At 48.2% G+C, this 15551-nt stretch overlaps 1 protein-coding gene across 4 annotated transcripts in view; it reads left to right on the top strand.

Annotated features, from left to right (window-relative positions):
• ZSWIM8 (zinc finger SWIM-type containing 8) overlaps positions 1-13033 on the top strand; it is a 54461-nt gene extending 41428 nt beyond the window's left edge. The window contains exons 15-26 of one of the 4 annotated variants that reach the window (XM_088526399.1): positions 201-325; positions 1511-1742; positions 2484-2636; positions 3187-3409; positions 3581-3870; positions 4377-4600; positions 4892-5374; positions 5960-6128; positions 8299-8469; positions 9846-9965; positions 10574-10752; positions 12006-13033. In XM_088526399.1, the coding sequence (XP_088382525.1) occupies positions 201-325; positions 1511-1742; positions 2484-2636; positions 3187-3409; positions 3581-3870; positions 4377-4600; positions 4892-5374; positions 5960-6128; positions 8299-8469; positions 9846-9965; positions 10574-10752; positions 12006-12209 (2573 nt within the window). In that variant the 3' untranslated portion in view covers positions 12210-13033. Of the gene's footprint in view, positions 1-200; positions 326-1510; positions 1743-2483; positions 2637-3186; positions 3410-3580; positions 3871-4376; positions 4601-4891; positions 5375-5959; positions 6165-8295; positions 8470-9845; positions 9966-10573; positions 10753-12005 lie in introns of all 4 variants that reach the window. The other 3 variants (XM_088526398.1, XM_088526397.1, XM_088526396.1) reach the window with 3 other exon arrangements.
• The last annotated feature ends 2518 nt before the right edge of the window (positions 13034-15551 follow it).

Genomic DNA, 15551 nt, shown 5'->3' with positions numbered 1-15551 from the left:
AAACTTAGTATTCTGGGACAGACAGCAGCGCCGGTTATTCAACAGCTGTTTCTGAAGTGAACAGAGAAATAGGGAAAAATCTTCTTTCACTTACGATAGTGAGGTGAATAAAGCAGTCTGAGGAATAGCTATTGCTCATGATGTTGTATACAACCCTTGAGCTCACTTGTCTTTTCATCCCTTCCTTTTCTGGCCTGCAGGCATGAAGACAACTGTAAGTGAAGCAGAACATCCTCTGTTGTGTGAAGGCACCCGAAGGGAAAAGGGGGATCTGGCATTAGCTCTGATGATTACTTACAAGGATGATCAGTCTAAGCTGAAGAAGGTGTGTATCCCTTCAAAAGCAGAGAGGATAATGCAAAGTAAATTGTGTTTGTTTTTTGACAGATTTCACAGTTCTGCCAGGGTATATAAGTTGCTGTGTCATGGTCTGCCTGCTGATTTACAAGCCGGATTGTAGTGCTTATGTTCTCCCACTGATACAAAATCTGACTGCACACTGTGCATTGGTGTGGAAGAGGCACTCTTTCTGTAGGCTTCTTAGGCACCACTTTGGAAATGCATTCTCACTGCATTTTGCTTATTCACAGGGATTTTTGGGGTGCATTGTGTGTGTGGTTTGGGCGTTGATTTGGTTTTGCTACAGGAATGTCGCAGAACAATATAACTAGCAAAGCCCCTGTTCTTAATCACTCTTACCTCTTGTATTTACAAGTTCAATCCACCTATCCTTTAACTGTCTATGCGAGAGAGAGAGAGAGAGAGAGAGAGCACAACTCTGTGTCCCCCCCGCCCCCACTCCAGTACCAAAAACTGTTAGAGCTTCAGGAAGAATTTATTATCTTTTATAGTCAGAAACAGGTTTACCCAACTAGTGTTTATTTCTGACTTCTATGGGAGAAACTCTTTCACTATACGTTTATCTGCTACAAGGATTAATAGAGAACACCTGCAGTATCAGCTGTCTACAAATAGATTGATCACACTTATAGTGTTCATTTCATGTGCAGAATGAACAGTGGAAATGGACAAACCCATAAAATGTGTTCATGAATTGCTCCCCTGTTACGTAATAACCAGGGATGAGAGAGAGTACTCTGGCAGTTTCTCTAGTGTCTGAAAGTCTCAGTAATTGTAATTTTTAGATAGCAAGCAAATAACTACATGCATACACAGCCCTGTTCTGTGCTTGGTGTGGCAGAATTACTGTTGCATTGTATGTGTTGGGTGCCTTCCATGTGGCTTTTTGGACTAAAGATGGGGCTGTTACTGAGTACAAATGAATCTGCTTCCCTGGTAATGCAAGCCAAATGGCCCTCAACTGTGCATGACTGATCTCCAGCACAAGAAGGGGCCTCTAGAAAGTAGACAAATGTGTTCTTTATTATCCAAACAAATGGAATTTATTTTCCATCAGAAAGCTGATTTGAACTTTCCTCTCTCTGCCTCTGTGCAGTGCCTGTTTTCTCACTCTCCTACTAAGTTTTATATTTTCTTCTTGCTATTAAAGATTTTAGACAAACTCCTAGACAGAGAGAGTCAAACACACAAGCCACAGACTCTGAGTTCCTTCTACTCATCCAGCAAACCTACCGTAGCGAGTCAGAAATCTCCTTCCAAGCATGCTGCCCAGTCCACGGCAGCTATCCAGCAGCTTCCAGGGACTTCTGTCACTCAGCAAGCCAGCGTGAGCACCGCAGTGCAGAGCAGTCCCGAGAACTTCATGGAGAAGAGTGCGCAGGGTAAGAGGTTCTTTGGAAGGGCTGTGTTGAAACCCTTTGGCTATCAGTGCAAAAGGATACTCAGTTCTTGTTAATCTCAGAAAGTGGTTGAAAGTGATTTACATTATTGCACCTGACCGTTATGACTGTTACCAGAATGTCATTCTCCCATTACTTGCTTGGCTGGATCCATTTCTGTTGACCTCGTTGCATAGGAGTTCAGACTACCTTTCAGGCTCTCCTGTGTTGGGTCAGTTGTTAGCTGTTTTGGGTATGCCTAAAGCTACTGCGACTGCATCTTTTAGTTTTGTATCACAGCATTTCAGAAAGTTTATGCACCAAGTTAGGTGCCTTCCTTTGAGAATAGTAATTACAATGACAATAAATGGGGTGTGATTTCCTTCAAGATATGCCCCTGCTTCACTGGCAAGCATCACATACAACAGCATCTGGTGGAAAGCAGATGATCTCTTAACTCTTCGCAAAGAGATCAGTAGTGGTTGAGAGTTAGCACAATACAACCAAGGTTGCTGGAGCACTGTTATTCTAAAACTTAAAACAAACTTTGAGTTATTAAGCTTAAATACTCTTGACCTGGTATCTGATGATATGTTTAATCCTGAAGGAGAAATGATACCAACTTGCTTCTCACTTTTTTAAAAAAACTGTGTCTTTTAATGTTCGTACTTTTAGGCTGGCCCGTCTGGTTTTAAAGGTACAGAAACAAGTCATGTTTACCTTGTGACCGTCTTGTTTATGCAGAGAGCTCTCAGAGGTCCCCCTGTGAGCCAGTGGGGGAATCCACTGTCTTGAAACAAGAGGGGAAGGTTCCTAGTCGCCTGGCGCTTGGCAGCCGCGGAGGCTACAATGGAAGATGCTGGGGTTCTCCTGTCAGGCAGAAGAAGAAACACACAGGTAGGATGCAGCTGCGTGCTGTGCTAGCCACCCTGCTGGGGTTTCAGTCATTGACCTGCTCTTTTATTCTGCCTGTCAGCCTTTCCTAAAGGAAATCATAATAATTATATAATAATAATTCTATAATAAATTACAGAAGCAGTGGAGGCCTTTGACTTCCACTGAGGCCTTGCTTCTGAGGCCTTTGGCATGGAAGAATAAACTTTGTTTATTCCAGTTTTCCCTTTTGCTTCATATACAAAATATGGGACTTGACCTTGTATGCATATTTATTTCTTGTTGTTATACTCTGCTATAAAGATGGATTGAGGAGCTGGAATGGTGCGAAGGGGGAAATCAAGATACTGCTTAGATATTTCTGCTTTTTAATCAGGGAACTGCAAAATGGCCAAACGGGCTAATTCCATCTCCTGTAGTTTGCAAAGAAGTTAAATGCCTGGCAGCTGGTAGGCTGACTGCCACTGGCATGGCTTTCCTTACACAGGACTGTTGGTGACCTGGGTGTAGGGTCTTGCCTGCTGACGTTGCTGTCTTGGCTTTGGTGTTGCAGGCATGGCTAGTATTGACAGCAGTGCTCCTGAAACCACCTCCGACAGCTCTCCAACACTCAGTCGGCGGCCGCTACGTGGAGGATGGGCTACAACATCCTGGGGCAGAGGACAGGACAGTGACAGTATCAGCAGTTCTTCAAGTGATTCGCTGGGGTCTTCCTCCTCTAGTGGCAGTAGGAGAGCCAGCGGGGGAGCCCGTGCAAAGACTGTGGAAGTTGGCAGGTAATGAATAACGCTAATGCCCAGAGACAACCTCCAGGCATGATGTGAGGGAGGTAACTTCCTTAGGAGAGCTTGGTTTGTTTCCTCTGGATCCTAAAGACAGAGCTGGGCCCCAGCTACTGAACTTGGGGTACCTATTGCTCTCTGAAAGGTTTCTCCATCTTCTTTCAGGTATAAAGGCAGGCGACTGGAGAGCCATGCTCCTCATGTCCCAAACCAGCCCTCGGAGGCAGCTGCTCACTTCTACTTTGAATTGGCCAAGACAGTCCTTATCAAAGCAGGTGGAAATAGCAGCACCTCCATCTTCACCCACCCTTCCTCCAGTGGTGGGCACCAGGGACCACACCGCAACCTTCACCTCTGCGCCTTCGAGATCGGGCTCTATGCACTAGGGCTGCACAACTTTGTGTCTCCCAACTGGCTCTCTCGAACTTACTCGTCCCATGTCTCCTGGATCACAGGTTACAGCACAATTTTATTGGGAAGCTTGCTCTTGGAGGGGAAGCAGGGGAGTTTGTGCCCAAATGTGACAATGCTGAGGTGCTGTGGTAGCCATGTAAGCCAGTGGCACAACCTGTAGTACAAACTAGGAACCAGTGATTTACACTGTAGTGCTTGTTTTGACATGAAAAATGTTGGTGACTCGTTTCTTCTTGTTTGTACTGCAGTGTGCTTCAGGGCTTGGAGCCACAGGCCCTTTCTCAAAAGGGGTCCCCTTTGGGAAAGGGAAGTAGCGCAGAGACTGGTCTCCTTTGGGAGTCTGCTGAGGAGGTGGATGTTTGTGTTTGAATGTGCTCTTTGAATGTGTTCAAAATTTCATTTCCCTTCTCCCTCTATTTGTATCCAGTCCCACTGCCAGCTTTCTCCCTGTGTGGCTCCTAAAGCACAAAAACCAAAAACTGCTCCCTGGAAAGTTCTTGCTTTCCTGACGTGCCAGGAGTCAAACAACCTCCTCTCTTACCTTTAGGACAGGCCATGGAGATTGGCAGTGCAGCCTTGAATATCTTGGTGGAGTGTTGGGATGGACATCTGACACCGCCGGAGGTGGCATCGCTGGCAGACAGGGCCTCACGGGCCAGAGACTCCAACATGGTGCGAGCAGCTGCTGAACTGGCGCTCAGCTGCCTGCCCCATGCCCATGCCCTGAACCCAAATGAGATCCAGAGGGCTCTGGTGCAGTGTAAGGAGCAGGTGAGCATCACGTGGGGGATGGCCACATGAGTTGATTTCCACCATCAAGAACAGGTTTTTATTGGTGGAATTGGCTCCTTTTTGCTGCTGGACAGCCTTAACTGCATTTCTGTGGATTTTTCTTGGCTTTCGTGAATAGCCGTGGTATTCTACAGCATGTTTTCTGTTTGCTGTCCGTAGCATCACTTCTTTTAGAATGCCTTATAGTTTTCTCCTGTTGTAGTTGTACCTTCTCCTGGTGTTTCTGGTTTGGTATTTTTCATCCTCTGCTTTTCTTCCCACTGCCCTCAGGATAATCTGATGCTGGAGAAGGCCTGCATGGCGGTAGAGGAGGCCGCCAAGGGAGGCGGTGTGTACCCAGAGGTCCTCTTTGAAGTAGCTCACCAGTGGTACTGGCTTTATGAGCAGACAGTTGGTGGGACCCCAGCGCAGAGAGAAGGAGCCACTGGCTGCAGTGCCAGCGGGACACGGGCTGCCTCTGAAGCAGCGCGCGGATTGACGGACAGCCGGGTGACCTCTGAGCCAACCACTGTGACAGTGGCAGCCGCAGTGACCGCAGCAGCAACAGTCATGCCGGTGATTTCTGTGGGGTCAACTATGTACCAGCAGCATACGATGGCAGGACCGGCCATGGCACACACGCACACGCAGGGCCTCCACCCGTACACCACCCTCCAGACTCACATCCCCTGCAACCCTCAGTACATTGGACACACCATCCAGCACATGCCGCGACCAGCAGTCTTCCCGGTGCCTGGCTCAGCCTACCCGCAGGTGAGGGTTGCTTTTGGCTTGTTCATTTGCAGGGAGTTGTGTGGCTGCTTCCAGAGGGGTACGTCTGACTGGGGAGAGCAAGTGGCCGAGAGCTGCTGCATCGTGAGTTCTAGCTTCTTGTGGTATCTGCCTTCCTTCTCACTGATAAGGAGCCTTCAGTGGGTATGTGTAAAGTCTTGAGAGAGTATAAAATACAGTCTTATGTCAGTAGCTTTTAAGTATTATTGCTCTGTAGTTTCTCAAAACATACAAGGCACTTGACAGAAAGCTTATCTTCTTGAGAACTTTCAGATAAAGTAAGAACTACAGAAGGAAAAACAGCAAAGGATATTTTAGCCTCTGCCTGTTGAGAGTTCTTGGCGTGTTTTTGTACAAACTGACTAGATTTAAAAGGATGAGGAGCAAGTAGATGTAATAGTCATCTGGTTCAAGATAATTTGTGTGGCTTTTTTCCCATGCTTCCTCCTTCCTGTCAGGTTGCAGGTCCCACTAATACTCTGGGGTTAGTTTGGGGACATCATGTTTTGGAATTCTTCTAAATGTTAAGGGGACATAGACATGACTGTTACTCATCTTCTGTTCCAGGGTGTGCACCCAGCATTCATAGGAGCGCAGTACCCTTACTCGGTAACAACGCCGTCCCTGGCAGCTACAGCGGTGTCATTCCCTGGCGTGCCGGTTCCATCCATGACGCAGATTGCGGTGCATCCCTACCACAGCGAGACAGGACTGTCACTGTCTTCCAATGTAGCGAGTGAGTGTTACAGCTCCTGGGCTGTGTGTGGCATAGGTATGGTTGCTGTGCCTCTTGCTTGCTCTCCAGTCGTGTCCTCCTCACTAACTGCGTCATGGGATCGGGGCTCTTGCACTGAATAGTTCTGACCAAGTTCACCTCATCCTACAGATGAGGTTCACTGGGTTCCTAATGGGATGCCAGGGAAACCTGGGTCAGCTAGTGGGGCTTTAAATTCTGTCTGTCTAAATTTTCAGTATGAGATTACTTTGGCCTCTCCGACTGCAGTGTTTGGATACCTCCTTGGCCTTTCTGGCTTCTAACTTTTTAGAGGTTTATCCCCCCTCCTTTTTCTTCCTCAGCAGTCTCTCCTTTGGGCAAAGTGAGCATAGATAATGTTGGGTAGGCTTTTGTGATCCCTTTGGGTCAGATAAAAGAGGATGCAGACAGCAGGCAAACTTCTGCTACACTAGCAGAACAGTGCATTACAGTAGCATTAATAGCTGTCTTTCCTGACCGAGAGATTGGAGATGCCAGAACTCCAAAGGTACTCTAGGAACAACTCTAGAGAGGACAGAGGGTTTGGTAGGATCATGTCAATGGCAGTCTGAGTGACTGCACCGTGTTGGGTGGGGGCTGGAGTGAGGATGAAGACCCAGCAGGGACTGTGCAGCACTGCAACAGTAGATACGTTGTTGACTGAATGTTCCCTCCGAACCAGAGTGCTGCACCCACAGGTAGGGTTGGGCTCAGGCTCTCTGGAGATACTGGGTTTGCCTGTTTGCACATTTGCTTCCCAGTGCTTACAACTGACCACACTCAGGAAGACTGGCATGTGCAGAAGCACTTGAGAGATGTGTTATCCAGATTTTCAGGAGAAGGCTTCCTTTTCAGTATTTTAAGGGCACTTTCATTCTAATCCCAAAAAGCCATCACAAAAAAAAAATGAGGAATCCTGAAAGCCTCAGAATTTGAAGTGTCCTCTGTTTACTGACAGCCTCAGTCTTGGCTTGGAACTGAGTTCTGTCTGTGAGAAAGGATCTCTGCATGCTTCCCAAGAGCTCTGAAGCCTCCAGAGCTCTTAACTTATCTTAGAGCACTTAGAATAACAAAAGGAAAAAACAGCCCCACCCTTTCCATTGTTCATAGCTTGTGTAAACTTCTGTTTTCCAGTTCTTAAAATATTGTTTCACTGTTCAGGGTGAAGGTAGCCATGTACACTCGAGCTTTGGCAACAGTCTAGCCCATTCTTAACGGTTATTCTCCCCAGCCAACTGGGAGGAAAAAAAAAAAAAAAAGCCAGCCAAACAACAGAGAAGGTAGTAGGGGAGACAAGAAGTAGTAACATGAAGCATTGCCCAGGCTGGGACAGCAGTAGCAAAGAGAAGCTGGGAAATAAAAGCAGCAACATTCAGGCACCCAATGGTATCTCTGCTCTGGAATTCTCCAGCATACCTTGCTTCCCTCTGTGGGCCTTTCTTGACAGGAAATTTGGATAAACTTGAGGCTCTTGTCAGAGTGCAGTTTAACTGCTTCCTGTAACAGGCTTGGCAGTGCAATGTTTCCTGTGATTCCCTGGAATTTGCCCCCCTTAGTATCTGAAGGTGTCCGAGCATTCTCAGGTTTGCCTTGCTGTTGTTACTGTTGATAAGGGCTGCCAGTATTTGCATCTGCTGCTCTTTCTAAGGATCAGCTGGAGGTGAACCTCCAGTAACACCCTTCCCACAAGGTTCTTGCAAGGGGGGTCACAGCTGTTCTGCAACAAACATGGAGGAACCTCAAAGTGTTGAACTTTGAGTGACTCCATACAGTTCTCATGCAATGACTTTTTTCAGCAGTTTTGCATCAGTCAGAGCCTGACATGCTCATTTCCTTGAACAAGAAGTCAGAATCACACATGTAATTTAATAAATAGAAAAAACGTTTGTGTTAATGCATGTATTTCTGATGTAAATCATGGGTAATATGTCTGTCATATCATACTGGGATACTGGGAAGAGATGAGCAAGCATCTCAGCCCACTGTATTTCAGTTGTAAGCCTGTGGTTTTTGGTTGCCATATTGTTCTGTTTAGGGGAGCAGAGCAGTACCTGGGCAGTGGGCAGGCAGGTGAGGGAGAGGATAGCCCAAGTAAAGCTTCTCATAGGTTTGGTGCTTGGTCCTAATGCTGCTGTTTTGCTCTCTTCAGTAGGAAGTGTCCATGCAGGATCAACGTTCCCAGCGATTCAGGGGGCTTCCTTGACAACCCTGTCCTCACAGCCCAACTCCCTTGTTACAGGGGGTTTTCCTGCCGAGGATGAGCAGCACAGTCAGCCTGTGAGCCCCCAAGGTCTGCACTACCTCCACTCTGCATACCGAGTTGGTAAGGACAGCCACGCTGGGCTCCCGTGGCCCCCTCAGGAGGGATCCAGGGCAGGGCTGCAGCAGGTTCTTCTTGTCTGACAGTTCCCTACTGCACCTATTGGGGGTGATGGCATCCTAGCTACATGGGGAGAGCTGTGCCATGAGCGTGTGGTGAGCGTCCCAGGAGGTGAAGCACTAGGTGGTACAGCTGCTCTGGAGAGCTGCAGAGCTGAAGAGAAAGCGAAGTGGGTAGAGCTGGGAAGAGTCTTGCCTTTCAGCAGGTACCGCAAGGGAGCCTGCCGGGGCTCTGAGGATGTGCTTGTGGAAGTCGGTGACCACGTAAGAAGGTGGAGATGAGTTCTTGCTCCTCATGAACAGTGCAGGCACAGCTCAAGGCTCACCTTGTCTCTGTCCCTCCAACTGTGTTGTGGAGACTGGTATGGGCAGAATGTGCAATTCTTGGAATATGGGTATAGAGTTACTATTCCTTTCCCAGTCACACTGGTTGTTAGAAAATAAACAGTGTCTGCCTTGACTGGTGCTGCGATAAGGCTATCTGAGTCTCTGAGGTTACAGCTGGGCCTAGATTACAGTTACCTGCTCGTATGTGGTGAGGGCTCAATCCAGCCCGTGGGGAATGGAGAGAGTGACATCAAATTAGCAAAGCCAGTACAGGGCAGCAAAGCAAGAGGAACAGCAAGAAGCTGGAGGAAGACTGTCTGGAAGATGCTTCATTTCTTTTTCTTGAAAACTCAGGGAGAAAGTACTCGTCAACCAGAAAGGGGGAAAATATCATGGTAAACATTGCAGTGGTAAGTGGAAAGACATGAAAGGCATTTAATAGCCTGGAAAACCAAGAAGGGGGTGGGAGGAGGGCCTAGAAGATTAGGTTACATTAGTTTACATAGGACTTGCTGGGCTTTAAAAAATGTTTAAATGGGACAATTTGTGTGAGGAATTGTAAAGGAATGAGAGAAATGTGTGCAGATTAGCATACTGCAGCCTGGTGTGGGCCTCTTGCCGTTGCAGCTGGACTGGTGGATTTGGATAGCTCCTCTGTTCCTAAGTTTTGGAGGGAAGGATTTGTTTTCAGGGCATCTCTTGCAGTGCATCCTTTATGTCCGTGTGTTCTAGATGCTCTTGGTCTCTTTGCAGCTCTAGCAAGGTGTGAAAGTTGAGTGGATTTCCCATTCTGGAGCAGATCCAGTTGTCCTTGCAGCTCCTCCTCCTTATAGTGACAGTCTCCAAACTTGGCCTTTTGCTTCTCGGGGCTCTTTGCAGCCAGGGCATTTGCTGCTGACGAAGGGCAGGGCAATCAAGTGGCGGTGCAGGAAGCGCTAGACTGAGTGCTGTGGGCAGAAGTGCTGCTTGACTCTGGCTGCCCCTTTCTCACAGGGATGCTGGCGCTGGAGATGCTTGGCCGAAGAGCTCACAACGACCATCCCAACAACTTCTCCCGCAGCCCACCCTACACGGAGGATGTAAAATGGCTCCTTGGGTTAGCTGCCAAGTTAGGTAAGGCTTGGAGCAGTTCTGCAGCAGGAATCTGCTTGCTGGAATTGGGTCGTGGGGAAAAAGCTCTCTTAAGACTGGAAGTTCAAAGACGGGGAAGCGGTGTGCTGTTGCTGATGGTGTTTCAGAAGGTCCTTGCTGCTCTTTCATTCAGTCAGTTGTTGTCTTTCTGTTTTTTTTCCACAAGCTGTTTATTTTCAGGCTCTGGATGAAGTTCATGGGGTTGGACTGTATTCAGAGCTTGTATATCTTCTGTTCTATAAAAATAGCTTTTTCTTTTCGCTTTCTACTTTCATAGGTATTCCTTTCTTATGTATATTTATGCCTTCTGTGAAGACCTTTATAGCAATATGTGCTTAAACCACCAGCTTGGGTGGTTTAAGCACATTTCACTTTCATCTTGGGTCTTTTTTCTTTTTTTCTTTTTCCTTTTTGTTTTTCCTTTGCGAGCAGTAAGAACTGACAAAAACAGGACTACCAACAACCTGTCTGGTGGCATGGCTTCTCCTGCTGCTGCCAGGGGAGCTCCAAACCCAGATTGTTGCTGGGTGGTTGCCTGACTTCTGGTGTGTTGTAACACAGTGTTGTTCTGCCTTCTCCTTCCTGTGCAGGTGTAAATTACGTGCATCAGTTTTGTGTTGGTGCAGCCAAGGGGGTGCTGAGCCCTTTTGTGCTGCAGGAGATCATCATGGAAGCGCTACAAAGGCTCAACCCAGCCCACGTGCACAACCACCTGCGCACGCCAGCCTTCCACCAGCTGGTGCAGAGGTGCCAGCAGGCCTACATGCAGGTAACGTGCTCCCTCCCTGCCTGCTGGCAGAGCCCCCGACCCTGCAGGCGCTGCGCGTGCGGAGGGGAAGGGGCCTCGAGGGGCTGGTAGCTGAACTGGCCTTTGCCTGGTGCATCGGTCACACAGGCTCTGGAGTAGGGGGTCACTTGCCGTTTCGGAGGCTGTGTCCAAAGGATGCCATTGTACTGATTCTTTTTCAAGGCTTCTGGTCCCCTTGCTCACCCTGCAAGATGGTGTGGGTTTGTGGTCCTTGTCCTTTCTTGCTTTGAATGCTGCACTTCTGCACTTCCGCACTTTTTTTCTTTATCTTTTTGCTCTTGAACTGTCTGTCTGCCTTCCCCTAGCCTGTCTTTCTCTTCTTTTCTTGACTGTGGCCTGTCTTCACCGCCTCACTGAGTGCTGGCACAGCTGTCTAGAGAGCTAGGGTGAGCACTAATAGTGGATATAGCTTGATCAGCTACCAGGACAGGTGAGAGACTTCAGGATTTATTGACACCATGACAAGTTTGTTTAATTGATCCAGCTAGGATAGCAGAGCTGTCTGTTCCTTAAACCAGTGTAAGCAAACTGCCTCACATGTAGCTACTTCTCTTGAATACATGACGAGTAATGCTGTAGACTTACTTTCCAGGTGGGATCAGGGGTGTCCTACCACCTAGATGATATTCTGGGGCACCACAGCTGCATCATTACACTCACAGCTGCTTTGCTTGAGCTGTTTCTCTGAGCTGTATTAGGGAACAAGGTTTTTCAGCAGCTGGACCTGCAGTTTTGGGGCTTTAGCTGAGAAACTCAGCGAAGTGGCAGATTCTGCCTGAGTGCCCTAGGTCTAGGGCTACTAGTGTAATCCGTACTGCTGCCATACCCGTTAGCAAAGGAGCTGTCCTGTGAGCGTGCTGCATACGTATCCTGCAGAACTAACGGTGTGAGGTGAATGCAGGTGGGTCACGGTGAAGAGCTTTGGCTGACCCCTCTGCTGCAGGCTATGCCGTGGCCTGATGCTCAGGAAGGAGAATGAGGAAGAGCCCAGCTGCTTTGATGCTGCGAGGGGACAGTCTCCTTAGCCATGTTAGCAGCAGGATAGAGCACTGCTGCCAGTGGAGCTTGCTCCCTGTCTGCCAGAGCCCCCGGGTCTTGTGCCTGCTGTGGGGTAACAGGCTCCTCTGATGTGTCACCTCTAGAGCCCTGCCCGAGCATTACCAGTGTGAGGGCGTGAGCAAATACCTTAAGGCTCTCTCCCTGTCCCCATCCAGTACATCCACCACCGGCTGATCCATCTTACTCCAGCTGACTACGATGACTTTGTGAATGCCATCCGCAGCGCCAGAAGCGCCTTCTGCCTGACCCCCATGGGCATGATGCAGTTTAATGATATTCTCCAGAACCTAAAGCGCAGCAAGCAGACCAAGGAGCTGTGGCAAAGGGTCTCTCTGGAAATGACCACCTTTTCGCCGTGACAGCAAGCGGAGCTCCACGGACACGCAGCCCCTCGTCCCGCATAGTTGTAGTTCCATTCACACCATCCTTCCTTCTGGTGTCTTTTTTTTTTTAATTTTAGTTTAAACTTGTTGGAAACCACTGATCTGATGTATTTATTCCATGACATTCCTCTCCAGCACTGTTGCGTGTTGGCACTCTGCTTCGCTCGCTCCTCCTCTCCTTCCCAGTGGGCTGCAGCCTCCAAAGCATCAGGAAACGAGAAGGCCAGAGAGCAGCTGCCCTGTGGCAGTCGCTGCTGCTCTCCTGGCGCCCCCGGAGGCCAGCCCACGAGCAGGTTGCAGTGTGGTTGTGCACATGTTTGAGGGGTGGGGGAGTCTGTCTTAAATATTTATTTTGGCATTTATAAATATGTAAACTTTTTTTTTTCTTTTTTTGTTTTTTTTGTATGGGCTTCTCTTACTCCACACACACCATCTCTTGTTGGGAGAGGCTGGGACTGCTCTGTACAGCCAACGTGCCCGCCATTCCTTTCAGCACCTCCTGCTGAGAGAGGCCAAGACTGGAGCGGCAGGGCCAGGGCCACCTCTGCGGCTTCCCACGGCTGGAGCTTGGGCAATGGGGATCCATGACTGCACTGAGCTGCCTGGAGACTGCTGGAAGTGCTTGGGCTCATCCTCAGGAGTGGCCCTCCCTGGGCACTGCTGGCTCTTAGGATGTTCTGATCCTGGTCGTTTCGAGTCGTACAATCGTGTTTCTTTTTGCTGGGGTATTACTCTCCTGTAATCGTTTTTCTTATCCCTTGTCTCTTCTCGTTTCCTGATTAAACACTCGTTTTCTTAGACTGACTCTCTCCTCTCTCTGCTATGATGTTGCTGGTGTGATGGCTTTGGCCTGTCCCAAGGGGTGCTCCTGGAGAGCTGCCCTGGGGACGTGCAGGCCAGCACGAGGTAGGTGGCCAGGGCTTTTAGGCAAGCAGCGAGTCAGAAATCCCTTGCCTGGCACCACTCTAAGACTGACGTTCCCCTGCAGAGCCTGAGGTACTGCTGAGCGAGCGGCTGCAGGGCATGAGGAGAGCTCAGGTAAAAGGGGAGACTCCCTCAGCTCCTGCTGGTTGTACCAGGGTCCCTGGCTGGGGCTGACATCAGTGATGCGGCTTCATGACACAGAGCCAGCATCGTCTGTGTACACAAGAGCTGTTCACCCTTGAGGTAACTGTTGTGGGTTATGGAGTAAGGGAGGCGCCCGCTCTGCTCCCATCACTTTTGAGAGACGCTTGGTGGACTCTGAGAGCGATCCAGTGGGGACAACATTGAAGGAAATTAATTTCAGAAACATTTCTTTTTTATGCCGAAGAACTTACTTAAAAAGCAAACTATATTACTGCAGTGAATTCTAAACATCTATTAATCATCTCAGTTTCAGTTAAAAGAAAAAGCCCTGACAGTTTTGTGCTTTTGTACTTACAGATGGCAATAGCCTTTTATTTGGTTTAGCCAATGACACCAGGGAATTTCTAGTTCCAGGCTACAATTATTATATGCCTGTTTTTGTATGTGATACTTGCACTGACACTTACCAAAGGAAAAAAAAAAAAAAAAAGAAAACAACAAAAAAACTTTTTTAATGCCTTCATCTTGGGCAAAGCAGGTGAATCATCTCCTTTGGTTTGACTTCCTGCAAGGCACCAGGCCCCAGCGTGTGATCAAGGTTCATGTATGTCTGTGTGTGCAACGGTAACGCGTTAAAGGCCTCCTGACAGCCCTTTGGCTCCTTGGTAAGTTGTTTCAATGTCTAGTTACGTGCTTGGCATAAACAATGATGTTTGTAAAAAAAATGTTAAGTAAGTTTTGTGGGTTTTGATAATAAGCTGCCTCATGATAGTTCCCGCCCCTGGCAAAACTGGCTTTAGAAGGGAGAGCTCAGCCTGATAGCTGGAAAGTTTAGGATCCCAGGTACTGCCCTTCCTAGAGGATTTTACTACATACTTTATTTTACTTCATTTAAGTAAGTCAGCCAGGATGTTGCTTCATTTAAGCCAACATTGGGGAATTTCATGCACAGTGATGGTGGCAATAGTTGTGCATGGCTTCAGTGGCCCAATGCTAGGGGGGTTTTAAACTCCAGAAAAGCACCTTTCCAATGGCTTTATATTTGCAGGACTTTGGGAGCACTGCAATTTCTGACCATCTTTTAACATGAGAGAAGTAGACTTGAGTTGGATTGCAGACTGCTGGGGAGGTGGCGCAAAAAATTACACGTGCAGAGCCACAGGCTTTTTGGAGACGTTGCTAAAGGTGTGTGTGTGTGTGTGTGTGTGTGTGAAGACTTGGACTACAAGCCCACTAGGGCTAGAGCAGGTTAAATAGATTTAATCTATTTCTGCATTTTTCAAGTGTAGCAGAGATGGATGTGTTGTGACTGCTCAAGTACAGTGTAGCGCTATTGTAGCCAAACCAGCTTGTAAAGCATTTTTGGAAAAAAAAAAAAAAAAAAAAAAAAAGAGAGAGAGAGCTAATGCGTCATCTTGGCTCTGCATTTACTCATTTGTCTGCCACAACCTCTTAAGGGGGGGGGGAAAAAAAAAAAAAAAGGCAGCACTGTAAAGGAACTCTTCCTACCAGAAGGGAGCCAGGGGTGCGCAGTCCGTGTCCTGGGCCTGCAGGGACATGGTGCAGCCTGCTGAGCACTGTGGTACCTTTGCTGTCTTGCTCACAGGTGCACAGTGTCAACCAGGTGCTGCTCCTCAGGTGGTGAACGGGCAAACAGGCTTGTTTGGCTCTAGCTGTCATTCCTTTACTTGCCCTGTTAGTGCCCGCATAGCAAAATGTGGGGAAAATTATGCGGGGATTTTGTTTAGTGTGAAATCAAACTATCATCTCACCAACTGATTGGTATGTATACTAACAACAGTATCTGCTTATTAGATCAGGTTTGTTAGATGACTACAAAGCTGTTTTGTTTCTTTCAGACTTGCGGTAGCTGCAGGTTTCTGCCAGGAACATGTCTTCACAGTGCTGTCACCAAGTGACATTTTTTAGGTATGAGGTTTCACATAGAGTTGAACCTTGTGGCTGCTCATGAAGAAATTCTCCCCATTCCTTTGGAATGTCCTTATAGCCGAGACCGATCCCCGCTGCCAGCGCAGCCCTGGGTTTCCTGCAGCCCTCGGGAGCGGCTGCGTTTGAGCCTCTTCCTGCTGCCGGCCCGAGCTCGCGCAGCAGGTCCCGTTTCCGAGGCCGCCGCTGAGGCGGGTGGTACAGTTGGACAGCTTGTTGGTCCTCGCTGTTTTGCCAGTTCTTACAGATCAGACATACTGTCAGGTGTGGTATGTGACCTGCCCTAAGCTTTTATTCATATTA

The sequence above is a fragment of the Tinamus guttatus genome, unplaced genomic scaffold (assembly GCF_059628265.1).
Source record: "Tinamus guttatus ecotype Peru unplaced genomic scaffold, ASM5962826v1 Tinamus_guttatus_pri_ptg000246l, whole genome shotgun sequence".
Classification (NCBI taxonomy): Eukaryota; Metazoa; Chordata; class Aves; order Tinamiformes; family Tinamidae; genus Tinamus; species Tinamus guttatus.
Note: the sequence above shows the minus strand (reverse complement) of the source record. Positions and strands in the feature narration are given on the sequence as shown.